At 36.8% G+C, this 15,209-nt stretch overlaps 2 protein-coding genes and 1 pseudogene across 2 annotated transcripts in view; all 3 read right to left on the bottom strand.

Moving 5' to 3' along the window:
- Positions 1 to 2,149: 2,149 nt before the first annotated feature.
- On the bottom strand, positions 2,150 to 9,730 carry isca1 (iron-sulfur cluster assembly 1). Its single transcript, XM_067437612.1, has 4 exons — positions 9,573 to 9,730; positions 6,001 to 6,054; positions 5,818 to 5,923; positions 2,150 to 3,089 (listed from the first exon to the last, which is right to left on the bottom strand). Exons 1-4 carry the CDS (start codon positions 9,651 to 9,653, stop codon positions 2,941 to 2,943), a joined length of 390 nt encoding a protein of 129 aa, XP_067293713.1. The 5' UTR covers positions 9,654 to 9,730; the 3' UTR covers positions 2,150 to 2,940.
- A 1,298-nt stretch (positions 9,731 to 11,028) lies between these two features.
- The window catches only part of tut7 (terminal uridylyl transferase 7), a 52,543-nt gene continuing 48,362 nt past the window's right edge, over positions 11,029 to 15,209 (bottom strand). Inside the window, exon 30 of the mRNA XM_067437604.1 lies at positions 11,029 to 11,401. Coding sequence (XP_067293705.1) covers positions 11,337 to 11,401 — 65 coding nt within the window. The 3' untranslated portion in view covers positions 11,029 to 11,336. The remainder of the gene's footprint in view (positions 11,402 to 15,209) is intronic.
- On the bottom strand, positions 14,495 to 14,611 carry LOC137072180 (5S ribosomal RNA; annotated as a pseudogene).

Below are 15,209 nucleotides of genomic sequence, written 5' to 3'. Positions count from 1 at the left end.
TAAGCCAAACGATCTATAACTATGTAATTCTATTACATATAAAAACCACTCATTCCTAATATTAGGATCTGAAGGAAGCTTATGCTGCGACTGTGTTCTTCCACAACCAGGAATAGCGCAATATCTTGTAGGTGTGTGCCAAAAAATCGATTCAGAAGAATCTAGATTCTCATTTGCAACGATTCAGAATCGATCTGAAATGTCCAAGAATCGATTTAATAAATTAAGCAAATCAGCTGGCTGTTCGCCTCCATTTTGTAACTAGCCTATACGCGACGTAGAGTCCTGCGACGGGCATAAAAGTGGCTAAAACGGGTGGATAGGGGGCGGGTAGTAGATGAAAAATATGTGCAATATTTCTGCGGCGAGGTAGATGAGCGAGAGAGCGAGCGAGAGCGTGATGGCGAATGAGCGTCACCTGCGGTCTCGAGTCCTGAGGGAGCCTGAGGCATATAAGGACGAGAGATCACCAGACCTGGATTGACGTTGAGTTGTGTTTACGTTTTATTGTGTGTGTGCGTGGCAGATGTCCGTGAGGGGCTGCCCATGTTACTTTCGTTTTGTTTGGTTAAAGTCTTTTAAATGTTCGCCGGTTCCCGCCTCCTTATTCACCCCTCGAATATACTGTATTACAATTTCTATGTCCAAATTACCATTACACATACACACAACAACGATATGCCATTTGACCCATCACGTCACCACCACCACTGCGAGGGTGCAACTTTTGTCGATGCCTCTCGTAGCCCAGATGGAGCAAGCGTTGCAGGAGTAGCAATGGATGAAGTAAAGTAAAGTTGGTGAGTGGAGGAGTATATGAAATTGTTGACAACGAGTCTTTAAAGGCAGAGCCTGGTTCATTGGCCCATTCATGAAGCTGTTGATGTTGAGAGGTGCAAGATAAAAAATAAAGCATTTTAATTTGAATGATTTTAGCGTGTGATTTATCGCGGGCACTGGTCAGGTGACGGGCCAAATATTAACGGGTCTGGGCGGGTGCGGATTTAATTTTGATATTTTCAAAATCGAATCGTTTTGAATCGAATCGTAGCCTCAATAATCGGAATCGAATTGAATCGTGAGATGGTAAAAGATTCCCACCCCTAATATCTTGCTATCTTCTTCGCAGCTCCATGAGTCGGTGGGCGAGGCTACTGGATTAGACGCTGTAGAGGTGTGTGTTTCGTCGCACAATGATGTAAAGATGCAAACACAATCTTTTTCTGTGCCTGGTGTCTATAAAAGCTTTTCTTAGACTAACAAGGACGTTTTCAACTCTGAAACTTACAGGATATTCTTATATTACATGACCTTTTATATATCAAAAGCTCAAGGGAAAGTTGATTTCTCAATTCATCACCCCTCTAAATACACCCCAGCTATAGGGGGGAGTGGGCTGATTTGATCCAGGGGGGAAGTACCGGTAGTTCCACCCATTGTTTCTGGAAAACCATAGAAGAAACTGGTCATGTGACCACATCATTTTGAAAAGCCATTTATTTTACTCATCCTCCAAAGAGAGACACATGGCATGAGAGCTAAGCACATTTAAGCTACAATTTTTAATTTTTTAATTTTGCTTTCAAAGTAAATTTTCTATGATCAAGGTTTTTTGATTGTAGTGTCTAAACAATTATAGACAAGTTTGAAAACATTTCACACATTTTAGTGCTTTAGCATGTAACACAATGAGTCTATACAGTTAGCATGATGTTAGCTCTTAACTGCTGGATCATGCTAGTTTTTCAAACTTGTGGGCCGGGGGTGATTTGTGCCAAAGGGTTAAGATGTGCCGAAGTTATAAGAAGTCTGTGGATGAAAAATAAAGATCAAATTAAAATATTTTTCCAGTCGGTTTATATTTGTCTTTTAACCAATTATTGCAGACTTAACATTTCATTATTTATAAATGTATTTTTTATTTTCTCTATCACATTTATCATACTCTGCATATTCCAATTTTAAAAACACTTATCTTAAATATCTGTATTTAATAGTGCAGTGATATTAATGGAAACTCGTGCTGCTTTTTTCAGGGAGGGAATTCATTTAAATTAAAAAAGGACACGTGTCTATATTTGTATTATTATTTCTTTAATAACAGCGCCACATTCAGGACACTAAAGGCATTTCAATTAAGAAACAGCACTGAAGTATAACGTAAGTTTATTTGTGCGTTAAAAGACAGTCGAAGGATTTACATGGTTATGTACATATTACACTAATACTTCAAACAGAAAACAAGTTCAAGTCAAGCAATTGCATCTTAAAACTTCTCTAAAGGGCATCAGTTCCTGTGCTGCACAATATCACATTATGGGGTAAGAAGTAGCAGGCTCAAAGTGCAAAGGTTATATTAAAATGAGCATGCACCAGGCAGACAAATCTTTTAATATTATGTAGATTGTTACAGATTTGAACTGCTGGTCCACAATCCACCAAATGTGCACAAAACCACCACGAGGAGGAAGTAACTGCGAATGTCTGATGTTGAACATTCAGGCCGGAGCACTGAGGACGAGGAGACGTGTTACGACATTCAGCAGGTTCAGCTCATCGGGATAAGCCTCAGCACAACACAAGAGCTGGATTATCAAATATAAACACGTGTCAGCATGACTAAACAGTGCACAACTTTCTTACAAGAGAACAAAGCAATGTAATGGAGTGCAGTTCTACCTCTCCTTTGAGTGGCATGACATACAGGCACATGTTAAATACACATCAATCTGCTCAAAGTGTGTACAAGCCATAGTGAAATGAGTTCATGAAACACAGTGTTTACGTTAATGATCCTCTAACAGTGCTTTCTGAAATACAGGTGACTGGTGGCAGCACAGGAAATGATGCATCAGTCTCTTTCTCCAGCTCTTTACCCATAAATCTAGGATTGATTGGATGGGATGTCCCGGACAGGTCGAGCTCTAGATGAGGCGAGGTTCATATGTTAAAGCTTTCCCCACATCCACACGTCCCTTTGATGTTGGGATTGTTGAATACAAACTCGCTGGAAAGTTTGGTTTCCACAAAATCCATCTCTGTGCCGAGCAGCGTCAGCTGGGCCTTCTTCTCAATGAACACTCTCGCGCCTGGAGGAACAGAACACAAATATGATCAACAAAATGTGTATGTGCATATGGAAGATTTACATAACACACATCAGCTCAAAGGTCCGGGGTCAGTAATATTTTTCTCTCTTTTTTTAAGAAATTAAAAGGCACAATATGTAAGATTTTTAGATCAAAATATCCAAAAACTTCCTTTATCTCAAATGCTTCCAACTATTTTAACCCAGACATGGACCGTGTCATTTTGTCGCCTGTCAATGATGTCTCGATTTCTGTAGAAGCCATGCAAACACCAAAGACACTTTCATGTCATGCGCTTTATTAGACAGGTGAGAGACGACATTATTTTGTCAAGTGGCTAATAGGGATGGGACGAAATATCGTTTGACAAAATATCGCGATACAAAACATGACGAAACGCATCGAGGTCGAAAAAAATGGATCGCGAAATAAAGATAGATGGCACTGCTGCATGATTTGCGTTGTATATAAATAATTTAGTGTATTATGTGTGTGTGTGTGTGTGTATGGGGCAGACATAACAAAACGCAGCGCGCATTTTCTGTTTGATCTGAGGCATAGCCCGTAGTTGGAAGAAGGACCTCCTCCAGGTATGGTGTGGTTCTGGTTCGCTCACTGGTACACATTAACAATTTTTCATACGAACTTTGCCCTGTTCTGAATTAAACTGCCAGTGTAAAAACTCCCTTTATATTGTTAAAATGAGAGAAATCACTACTTACTCATTATTTTTAAGTTTAGTCTTAAGAGACATGAACAATTTCTTAGATAAACATATCTATGACCTTTGATATGTCTAGTCTTCATGCTGTATTGATTATTATTGAATAAGTATGATTTCACTAATAATAAATGTACATTTGCATAAAGCATGCATATTTGTCCATACCTATGTTGATTAGAGTATTAAAAACTTAATTTAAACTTAATTTAAGATACATTTACAATTGCTAAAAAGGTGCGATTAAATTGCGATTAATCGCGAGTTAACTCACGACAATCATGCAGTTAATCGCGATTCAATATTTTAATCGATTGACATCCCTAAAGTGCCCTCCACAATTATTGGCACCCCTATTTAAGATGTGGTCGGGGACTTCTAAAAATTCTCCTTTTTTTTTTAAACAACATAGAACCAAAATGCAAAAAAAGAGAAAAATCCTACCTTTCGTTTAAGTACATTACTTTGTTGGTAAAAAATCACAGATTTGGAAAGAAGAAAAAAAAATTGATATCGTATCGTAACCCTGGCATATCGAGGTGCATCGTATCGTGAGTTTAAGTGTATCGTCCCATCCCTAGTGGCTAACAGCATAATTAGAGAGAGCTTTCTTCATCATACAATATATTTTTTAATTAATTGCGTCATTTAGCAACACAAGTAATCCAGTTTTTATTAATTTGATATTCTAATATCGATATCGTCTCTCATACCAGCCACAGGGGGAACGCACAGAGTAACGTTAACCCTTAAATGCATGACTGTTTCGCCAAACATTCTTACATATTCGGGTCGTTAGCGACCCGGATCTATATTTAACATGGATAGACCTCTACCTGTCATGATAATATATAAAACTCCTGATGTTAGAGTTACACTTACAGAAGAATAAAATAAAACCTATTTCGTCACCTTTTGGAGCTTGGAAGGATTCAGTGTGAGCAGATGTTTAATACCATCATCATCGGTCCTCGTCAGAGCTCGTTTACCAGTACTTTCAGCATCTGCCTCATATTCGCGATCTCGAGCATATTCTCCAAACTCATTTTCAACGTCTTCAAAATCAATATTTTGATCACTGACAGCTTCTTGAGCACATCCATCATCAAGAGACAGTGACACTAACATATGATTGTGTTTAGTACTTGCTCTCTGCAGTAAATCACTGAGCCATTTCAAGTTTTGCAGATTATAATTATTGTTTCGTTTTCTGTCAGAGGTAACTATGAGTGAAACGTCACTTCATCATTGCGTATCAGACATTGTGGAACCTTGTGGAATAAAGGTGAATTGCGCCCTATTTCGTCATTACAGATTAATTTATCATTGTGCAAAAAATATATATATACAATCCTACACACCTCGGGTCATTAGCGATCCTATACAATTTTGACAAAAAACTAGTGAAAAAACAGGCATTCAATTATAATTCTATTATTGTTTTCTTGTTATATTGTTTAAAATGTATTGATTAAGGAATGCTAAGAAGGTTGATGTCTAACTTAAAAAAAATAATGAGGAGCAGGGTATTGAATGACGTCTTGGGTCGCTAACGACCTGAGGTATGCATTTAAGCGTTAAAGGTGCAGTGTGTAGTATTTATGAGGATCTATTAACAGAAATGCAATATAATATACATAACTATGTTTACAGTGGAGTATAAAGATCTTACGTAATGAACCGTTATAATAATAATAATTTGTTCGATTTATATAACGCTTTTCAAGGCACACGTAAACTGTCCAGAAATTCAAGTTTTTCGTCAGGCGTGTGATTTTCTTGTTTAAAATAATGTCATTACATTGCAGTCAGTTATCAGTTATCACGATTAGACGATCTGGCATCTGTCAAATCATCTCAGATGTGTTAAGCGATGAATGAAGAACGGACCCTTGGTGAGCAAAAGAGACTTCTTGTAAAAAAAAAAAAAAAAAATGTATCTTACCAACCCCAAACTTTTGAACAGTAGTGTAAATAAAAATGTAATATTGTAATTTGTAAACTCACCATCTTGCAACACCTCCTCATCTGATTTGTCCTTCTCTTTAGTGTAGTCAAGAGTGTATGTGAGGCCATTGCAACCTCTGGTTCGGACACCGACCTTCAGGCCAATCTGTGTGAGGACAGATGAAGAGCGCATCAGAGAGGCTGCAGATCCTCGTGACGAATAATGAGAAAACAAATACTCACATATTCTGGTTTATTCTGTAAAAGCTGTTTGACTTTATTCACAGCTGAAGGCGTCTGGAAATGAAGAAAAGACTCATTTTTTAAGATTGAAAATGTAATGGTGATCATTTTTACAACAAAATACAGAGACGTCAACTAGTTAGTTAGCGATTTTAGTTGTTTATCCCCTGAAGTCTCCTTTAAAGACAATATTCAAATTAAGTTTTTAACTAAAAAAAAAGTAACTTGAAGATATACAGTATATAGTTTATCTGACAACCGTCCCATCATCTGTTATTTTCCCATTATATTAAGTTAAAATTTTCACCTACACTTTTCAATAATTCCTCTTCTCAAAGAACGTGGAGATGCTGATGTCTGGTGAATTATGGGTGACTGGGCAAAAACAATCTGATGCATTAAATCATCCAGATTAAACCACTTTGTGTGACGTCTAGACACTCACATGTGGCTCTGAGTTCTGGAAGAGGCTATATATAGCGAATGTAAATACTAGGATGTCTGAGGTCCCGTTGACAGTGGAAGCCTGCCTGCATGGGCTAGTGCTTCATATCAAGGCTGACCGTGATGAGGGGAGATAGCTGGTTTAAGGCCTTTAAAGCAAGACACTACAGGCAAAACCAGTGTTATTTTCATGCACTGGTCAATTTTGTGATTGTGGGTTATTTTGTTTCAGAAGCAGGTCTACTTTTCAGACTAGTGGTAAGAAAACATACAAAATACACATTTATTAACTTCATTCTCTATCCTCCCTCTCTTTCATTTTAGACATCAACCTTCTAGTTTTCATTAAAAGGCGATGTCTAATGCTATTTCATGAATTCTTACTTTTTTACACTGTTAGAGTTGATTCACATGCCAACATTTGTTCCCGGTCATGAGTGTAAACCACAGGCGGTAAATGAAACTGCATCAAATGTGTGTGTTTTGTTGGCAATCAGTGCGCAAATGCATATAAAGTGAAGACACGAATGAATAGTGAATATAGAAAGTCATCTAATAATAATCACCTCTCTCTCTCTGTGTGTGTGTGTGTGTGTGTGTGTGTGCCTATTAATGTGGTTTATGAGGACACAAATTTGTATAACTACATGGGTATTACACTGGTATTACACTATAAATGTGGTTTATGAGGACATATCAAATGGCCTTAAAAACATACTAAATTATGTTTTTTTGAGAAAGTAAAAATGCAGAATGTTTCCTGTGATGGGTAGGTTTAGAGGCAGGGGCAGTGTAAGGGGATAGAAAATACAGTTTGTACAGTATAAAAACCATTACGCCTATGGAGAGTCCCTGTAAACTACATAGACCAACGCGTGCGTGCGTGCGTGCGTGCGTGCGTGCGTGTGTGTCTTTAGCTCCACCCACTGCACGCCTCCACAAGCTCGGCTGCTTTCAGAAAGAATCGGTACAGCGCATCTGTCTTTTATAAATATGATAAAACTAAAGACTATTCTGAGTTATGAAGGATGTAATACTACTCTATAGGGATTTAAGATTAACATGAGACTGGCAGAAATTGTGTGTGTTATGTACCCATTAACGTATTCATTATAAACAACGCAAACAAATATAAAGGAATGTCTGTTTTCTAATAATTTATTTTGAAAAAGTGTATAGGGATAAAGGCCACTAGTGACCTGAGGTTTGTTAATAGTGTAAGTATATTTTACATACTTAAAATTAAATCTCAATAAGTGCAATCAATCTATATTGCTCAAGGTGATGTTTCATTCATAATTTCCACAAACTTAAACAAAACGATATACAAGTATCATCAGCGAAACTTAAAAAAATGGCTCGGCGACTACAATCAAAGATTAGTGTCACCGTCGCTTAAAGGTGGATCTGGTGAAGAAGCGGTCAGCATATTGATTTTAAAGACACCGAAAGCAATAGTTCTGAAAATATGTTAAAGATGGTGAATATGAGATGCTGAATGTACTGGGAAATGAGCCCATATGATAACAGTGATGATGATGGTAAAAACTATCTGCCCAAAATCAAACCCTTCCAAGATGCAAAAGGTAATGAGTTATTGAGCAAATGTGCCCAAATACGTAATAATAATTTGGGAACCGTTCATGCGTTTAAGGGTAAAATGCTGCACAGAAAACTCTACTTCAGCAGCACTTACACCAAACTTCAGTTTTATATTCTGAAGGTTGTTCATTAATTTACCAAATTTCTATGAATTTTTATTCCTAAAAAAAAAATCAAATTCCAAAATATTTCAGAAACTTGTAATAAATAAAAATATCTTGCTGTACTGTGAGTAATCAAATGGGGAAGTATGGTGACATATTAGTTGACATGTCACTCTATTTAAGCAAGGTAAAAAGTCTACTTTAAGTTGTTTTAGATAAGAGCATCTGCTAAATGACTGCTTGCAAAAACTGGATTACACATAGTAAAGAAAGTCAAAACTGCTCTGAGAACGATTAAATATGTAATTAGCATTGCACAATGTAATATGCAAATGCACAGCACTCCAGAAGGTTCTAAGGGATCCCCAGAAAATTTCAGAGAGTAAAAAAAAAAAAAAAAAATAGGATAAAGTTTACCGAATATTCTAATAGTTTCATTTCTAAATGTTTCTCTCCTTTCTTCCCATATAAATTCTAGAATTGTATTGCTTTGTGTCTTTAGTGAGTTTCTCACTATAGTCCCCTTTATCTCTCTCACTGGGGTTGTAAGGCAGTTTTCTTAACATAGTAGTATGTATGCTGCTTGCATACATTATTTGTAAAAATTGTATACAAATCATTTTAATTAAAAATGTTCTTCAGGTTTATACATTCAACATTAATAGCTAATTTAAGATGGGGAAACAATATAGTGTCACACTTACTATTTATCTAACCGTTTAAATGTTTTTATTTCTTTCGTACATCAAAATATACGGATTTTAAGAAGGGGGTTCCTTATAAAGGTTTATCATATTAGGGGGTCCATGGCATCATTAAGTCTGAAAACCCCTGTTTTATAGTATAAAGATTCCCAGTACACAAACCATTTCAGCTTTAGCACGTACTCAGTACGTGTGTTACAGCAGAGGAATGCTGAAATTGGGACAGGATCAGGGTCTTGAACAACAAACCCAAATTATGGGCCAGTTATCTGATCACAGATCACTGAACGCCTGCAGTCCTGACTTCACCCTAAACAAACACTCCTATTCACCCGGACAGGACAAACAAGTGATGTTAAAGACAACAACTTTACAACAATATATTTAGTGGGCAGATCTAGAAGGTTCTGTTGCTGAAGCTTAATACATAAACATGATTTAAGCGCTTGATCGCATCTGCTAAAGGCTAACCTGCCTTAAGACTGACCTTCACGTCAAATTTAACTTAACTCAACCACATAGCAATAACAAGTTTTGAAGTTTGTATATCCATCCCAATGTCTCCAAGCGGACGACGTTGTCTGTTGTTAGCCGTTATTGATCAGATATCCGAGCTCTGGCTACGACTAAACTCCTGTCATGTATGCTATCTCAAGTATTTGAGAACTAAATGTTTGTTCGGTCTTGTCATCGTGTTGAAAACGGAGTCAACACTCACCAGCGTTAAAGCGGCTCTCGTTGACAGTATTTTCCTTCTGCTCACCGCCCTTACAGTCGCCCGTGCTATGGAGGCTGACATGTTGAAGTTACTTAAGCACTTTCGTGTTTGGATGTAAACACCAGAGGTAATGCGAGAAAGGCCCGCCTTACCAAACGCACAGGATTGGTCGGTTATTTGAGTGACAGCGTATACAACCTATGAGTGACCGTTACACTAGACTTTGACGCTACCATGTGACATTTTGTGATATTACGCAACTAATTTTAACGCACCGTCAGAGGACGTTTAGCCTGCTGAATGATTATTAAGTACTGAATGATTATAAAAAATATTATTAGAAGGATTTATTGTAAACACCAGAGGAAATAATTACCGATCTATATAAAATAAATGCTCAGTGGAGGTAATGCAAGGAAGACCCGCCTCACCGCACGCACAGGATTGGTTGGTTATTTGAGTGACAGCGTTTAAAGCCTATGAGTGACCGTTACACTAGACTTTAACACCACCATGTGACGTTTGATATAAAGCAATTTATTTTAACGTTTCATTTTAACCAGATGACGTCTAATTTACTGAATGATTATAAAGAATTTAATGATTAAAAAAATTTAAATTTTGTTTTTTCGAAAAAACGTTTACTGTAATAGTTGCATCATTCTAATAACCAGGGTTATTATCGTTAACTGAACTGAACTGTTAATTGAAATAAATTATTAGCTGAAAAATTAAACCAAATGAACATTAAAAACGTTGAAGCACTACAATTATTAAATGTAAATAATTTAAAAAAATGACGAAGCACATAACGAAATGGCTTAAATTAAGCTAAAATTAGCAAGTACACTAACAAATTATAAGTGGGGTCGACTGACTTTTCCACACAAGCAGCAACCATTTCTATCTATTTAAGCTGAACAAAACTACATATATTAAAAAGTAGTTGATCTGATAACATTGGTGAAATGTCAATCAAATACCTGCATGTTCAAAGACCAAATGTCTGCCATTAAAACAGTTAACACATCCGGAAATATGAAACATGTAAATTCATTACACATGAATGAAAAAAACTAAGTACAGACACATCAATATGACAAAAACCCATTTATTGTCAAAAAAAAAAAACAAAAAAAAAAAAAAACTTGATTTACGGATATGGAGGGACTTCATTGTTTTTTGACATTGCATCAAATGCAAGGTAGGCAATGTAGCTTTCATTGAAGCATGCAATTCATTCAGCAAAAACTAAATAATACTACTATAAACTATACAATAAAGCTTAACAACTAAAACCAAGCCCAGTCAAACTGAAAAGTTCAATTAACCTGCATTAATATTAGCATAATTGTAAATACACAGACCCCAGCCGACATTTCTTTATGTACATTTTTATATAAAATAAAATGCTTCTTGGAACACACACACACGCGCACACACACACACAACGCACACACACGACGCACACACACGACGCACAAATGTGCAAAGTTCTGTTACTAAAACTATTCAAGCAAATAAAATAAAAAACACAACAAGGCTACGATCTAAATTACAAAGGGTAATCAACTGGACTCTTAATTTAAAAAAAATAAAAACAGATAAAATGAGAAACATCAATTTCATTCCACAATTAGAAAAGACAGAACTAAAAATTAGACACCTATAAAAGGCACATCGATCAAGGTGTTCTAACTGGGGTTCAGGATAATACTGGACTCGGGCTGTAGATCAGTCCACTTTAGCCACTTTATGGCTCCTTCACTTGAAAGGGCTCCACTTCTCCACAGACGCGACTACAGATGCATGTCTGTTGGCGAGACCACCTACAATATGATGGCGAAATGGAGAAACACAGCATGGATTATGTGATAACAGGAAATGATCAATTATACACCCACTGGCCACTTTATTAGGTACACCTGTTCAACTGCTTGTCATCCTTCCCTCAGGTCTTTTTTTATTATCGAGTGTTCATCAGACTTTTGGTCGCACTTCAATCCACGATTACACACAAAAAGAAATTGACTGGAATCAAGGTTATGTGGTTGCAATAAAAAAAGTAACAAATCCTTCCATCACGGGTCAATTTGACCCCCTTAGGAATGAATGGAATGTGAGGAATACTTCAGTACACAGAAAACTTAAACGCTAAAAATGGACAGAAAAAATATTTTATAATGTGTATCTGAAAGCATATTGAAAAAATACACTCAAGGACAGACTTTAGGACCCAGTGGAACAGCTCATTTGCTCCATATAGAGCTATATGAGGCCATCAAGAGTCATAAAATGTGTTACATAATTTTTTTTTTAATTGATGGAATTGGAAAATTTGGAAGATTTCAAACAAACTTCTTTAATGTTGTCATTATGGGGCATCGTTTGTAACCTGGATGCCAGCCGAACTCAGCCCCGCCCACAACATTTGAGCTCGGGTAGTTCGGTATGGACTTGATCCATAGAGGAGTGATTTTGCAGAACAGAAACTGTTCAGAGCAATCAAATCATCAGGGCGGGTTTTAGACAATGATGGACAGATGATCAACAGTAAAGTAATCACGTCATCAAATGGGCTTGGGTTGCATTCGTCAAATCCTAAACGGAGAGCTTGTTTGTATCTGCTTTCATCTTTACTATTTCTCTCAGAAATGATGATCATGTTGGGTAAGTACTCTGTGTATCCTTAAATTACTTTCTTTTTTTACAACACCGGCAAGGATCGTTTATTTCAGCGCATGTGCAGACAGGGTTGCCAAGTTATTACAACAAAACCCACCAACTACTAGCCCAAAACAATAGCTTCTTGGGGGGGGGTTAATGTAAAATGTGTGTTAATTTGGCAAGGTTGTCTGCTAAAATTCGCACTCATGGGTCTATATATCACTTAAAAGTCGCTTCAACCCTCGGACATAGAAAACAACCCGCGGAAAAAAACGCAGACATGGCAACACAGTGCAGTTGAGTTCTGTTGACATTTGACAACTAATGTTATGCGTCGCTTCGTTGCTCTGATTGGTTGATTTTTTAATCCATTTTGGACTAAGAGTTGTCTGGATATCACCAGACCAAGCTCAACTGGTCTGGGGAGTCTGCTCCTGTATTTTTACAGCACACGAGGTGTGATCAACTTGCATAGTTCAAATGTCTCTGTACGCAATGGGATAGTCCTACGCTCCATTGCTTCGCTATCCATCATCGCGTTAAACCCAGCAGTGTGGCGAATGTTTCCACACCAAGTCTATAAGTTAAAGTCTACTCTGTTTCAGAGTCAACGCATGGCTTTTTTGCCTCGGGTAAAGCAAGGAAAACGACACCTTAAGGTAAAAAAGGAGAAATAATGGAGAGCACTCGTCCTTTCTTGGAGGTGGAAAAACAAAGTTCTTTATGACCTGCAAGATTTCTTGTAAAAAATATTTAAAAATGAAAGACTAGATTTTTTTGTCTATTGTAAGTTTTACATTTAAAATGTTTTTGATTTTAACATAGGCTATAACATAGGTCTATGTTTAAATGTTTGGCCACTTGTGTGAGCAACATAACATAAATCTAAAGTACTTGGCTATACAAATATAAATGTATAAAGTAATGAATTGACTAAAACGTTGTTTAAATGTAGTGCGTGTAAACATGTCATCTATGAAAGAGTGTATTGCAAGCTGACAAGCCGTGTTCAAAAACAAAAAATAATGGATTTGAAATAAAAAAAATAATGAATAAATGTTGTGTTTGTGAAACGGCCGCAAGGCTATAACATAAAATGTGGAAAAGGTGAAATGCTGTGAATAATTTCTGGATCCACTTCATTACTAAAATCTAGCAATTTAAAAGGTAACAAAAAAAAAAATTTGCATTAAAAAAATTGAAAAATGTATTATAAAATTAAATGATATAAGCTTTCTGGACCCCAAAAAATTAAATAATAATAATTCTTTAATAATGAGGTCACTACCATAGACATCAGCGTTTCAACTGTTTTAAGGGTAACTAAACCCCTGTTCACAGCTGAACTCCACACACTTTTTTCCTCTACCTTCACCTGAAGTGGAGGAGGGTGAATTGTCTGTAGACACAGAGTCTTATCAATCGAGCCGCTGGCTCAAACTGCGTTAACTCCCGATGCCAAGGGCGTGGTGAGCTCGCACCAGGGGCATGGATAGTGAGCCGTTGGAAGAGCTAACATATCATTTTTAGGACGAAAACGTGTCATGTAAACACAGAGTATGTGCAGGTTTCACCAAGTCAAATTTAAGACTTTTTAAGACCATAAAAAAAAACATACAAAGGAAACGCAGAATCACTAAATTACTTGCAAAGCAAATTAATTAATTTAAATTGAACAAAGTATAAGTAAACTTGCACTTATTCATATTTCAATCCCACCATGCAGATATACACACATACACATTTTATATATAGCCACACACACACACACATACATACATACATATATATAATAATAATAATAATAATAATTCATTACATTTATATAGCGCTTTTCTAGACACCCAAAGCGCTTTACATATAGAAGGGGGGAATCTCCTCAACCACCACCGATGTGCAGCACCCACCTGGATGATGCGACGGCAGCCATTTTGCGCCAGAACGCTCACCGCACACCAGCTGACTGGTGGAGAGGAGACAGAGTGATTAAGCCAATCAGGATATGGGGATTATTAGGAGGCCATGATGGACAGAGGCCAATGGGCAAATTTGGCCAGGATGCCAGGGTTACACCCCTACTCTTTATCGAAGGACATCCTGGGATTTTTAACGACCACAGAGTCAGGACCTCGGTTTAACGTCTCATCCGAAGGACGGTGCTCTTTGACAGTACAGTGTCCCCATCACTATACTGGGGTGTTAGGACCCACACAGACCACAGGTTGAGCACCCCCTGCTGGCCTCACTAACACCTCTACCAGCAGCTACCTGGTTTTCCCAGTTGGTCTCCCATCCAGGTACTGACCAGGCTCAGCCCTGCTTAGCTTCAGTGGGAAACCAGTCTTGGGCTGCAGGGTGATATGGCTGCTGGCAAATATCTAAATAATATATATAATATATATATATATATATATATATATATATATATATATATATATATATATATATATATATATATATATATATATATATATATTACACACACACACATACATTCATACACACACGTTACTTTTTTTTAAATCAAAATTATTTTTTAGATTTTGTGGTGGTCACTTCCATAAATTTGTGAAAATTTTATTTTTTATTTTTTCATAATTAGGATGCCACATTAACCATATTATTATGTTAAATGCACAATAGTCACACATGGCAACAAAATGCATGAATCTTATTTGGTATTAGAACGGCTGGTGTGCTATCTATCTTTAATAACACGATTGCTTTGGGGGAAATATGACCAAAAAGTAAACCACAGCAATAAGCAATTGCTTAATATAAGTTAAACGTTTTCAAGTAATTAAGTAGTCAAGTAAACGGTCAGTAATAAAATATATACTTATAAACAAATGACAATAGGACAAAAAAAATACACAAAGGTATAACGATCAAGATAAACATAAAAATTCGCCGGAGTTGTCCTTTAAGACCCTGCGGGAACCCTGAAACACCCCCTTAGTTGATGATAAT

The sequence above is a fragment of the Pseudorasbora parva genome, chromosome 3 (genome assembly GCF_024679245.1).
Source record: "Pseudorasbora parva isolate DD20220531a chromosome 3, ASM2467924v1, whole genome shotgun sequence".
NCBI classification, from domain to species: Eukaryota; Metazoa; Chordata; class Actinopteri; order Cypriniformes; family Gobionidae; genus Pseudorasbora; species Pseudorasbora parva.
This window is presented reverse-complemented; position numbering and strand designations above follow the sequence as displayed.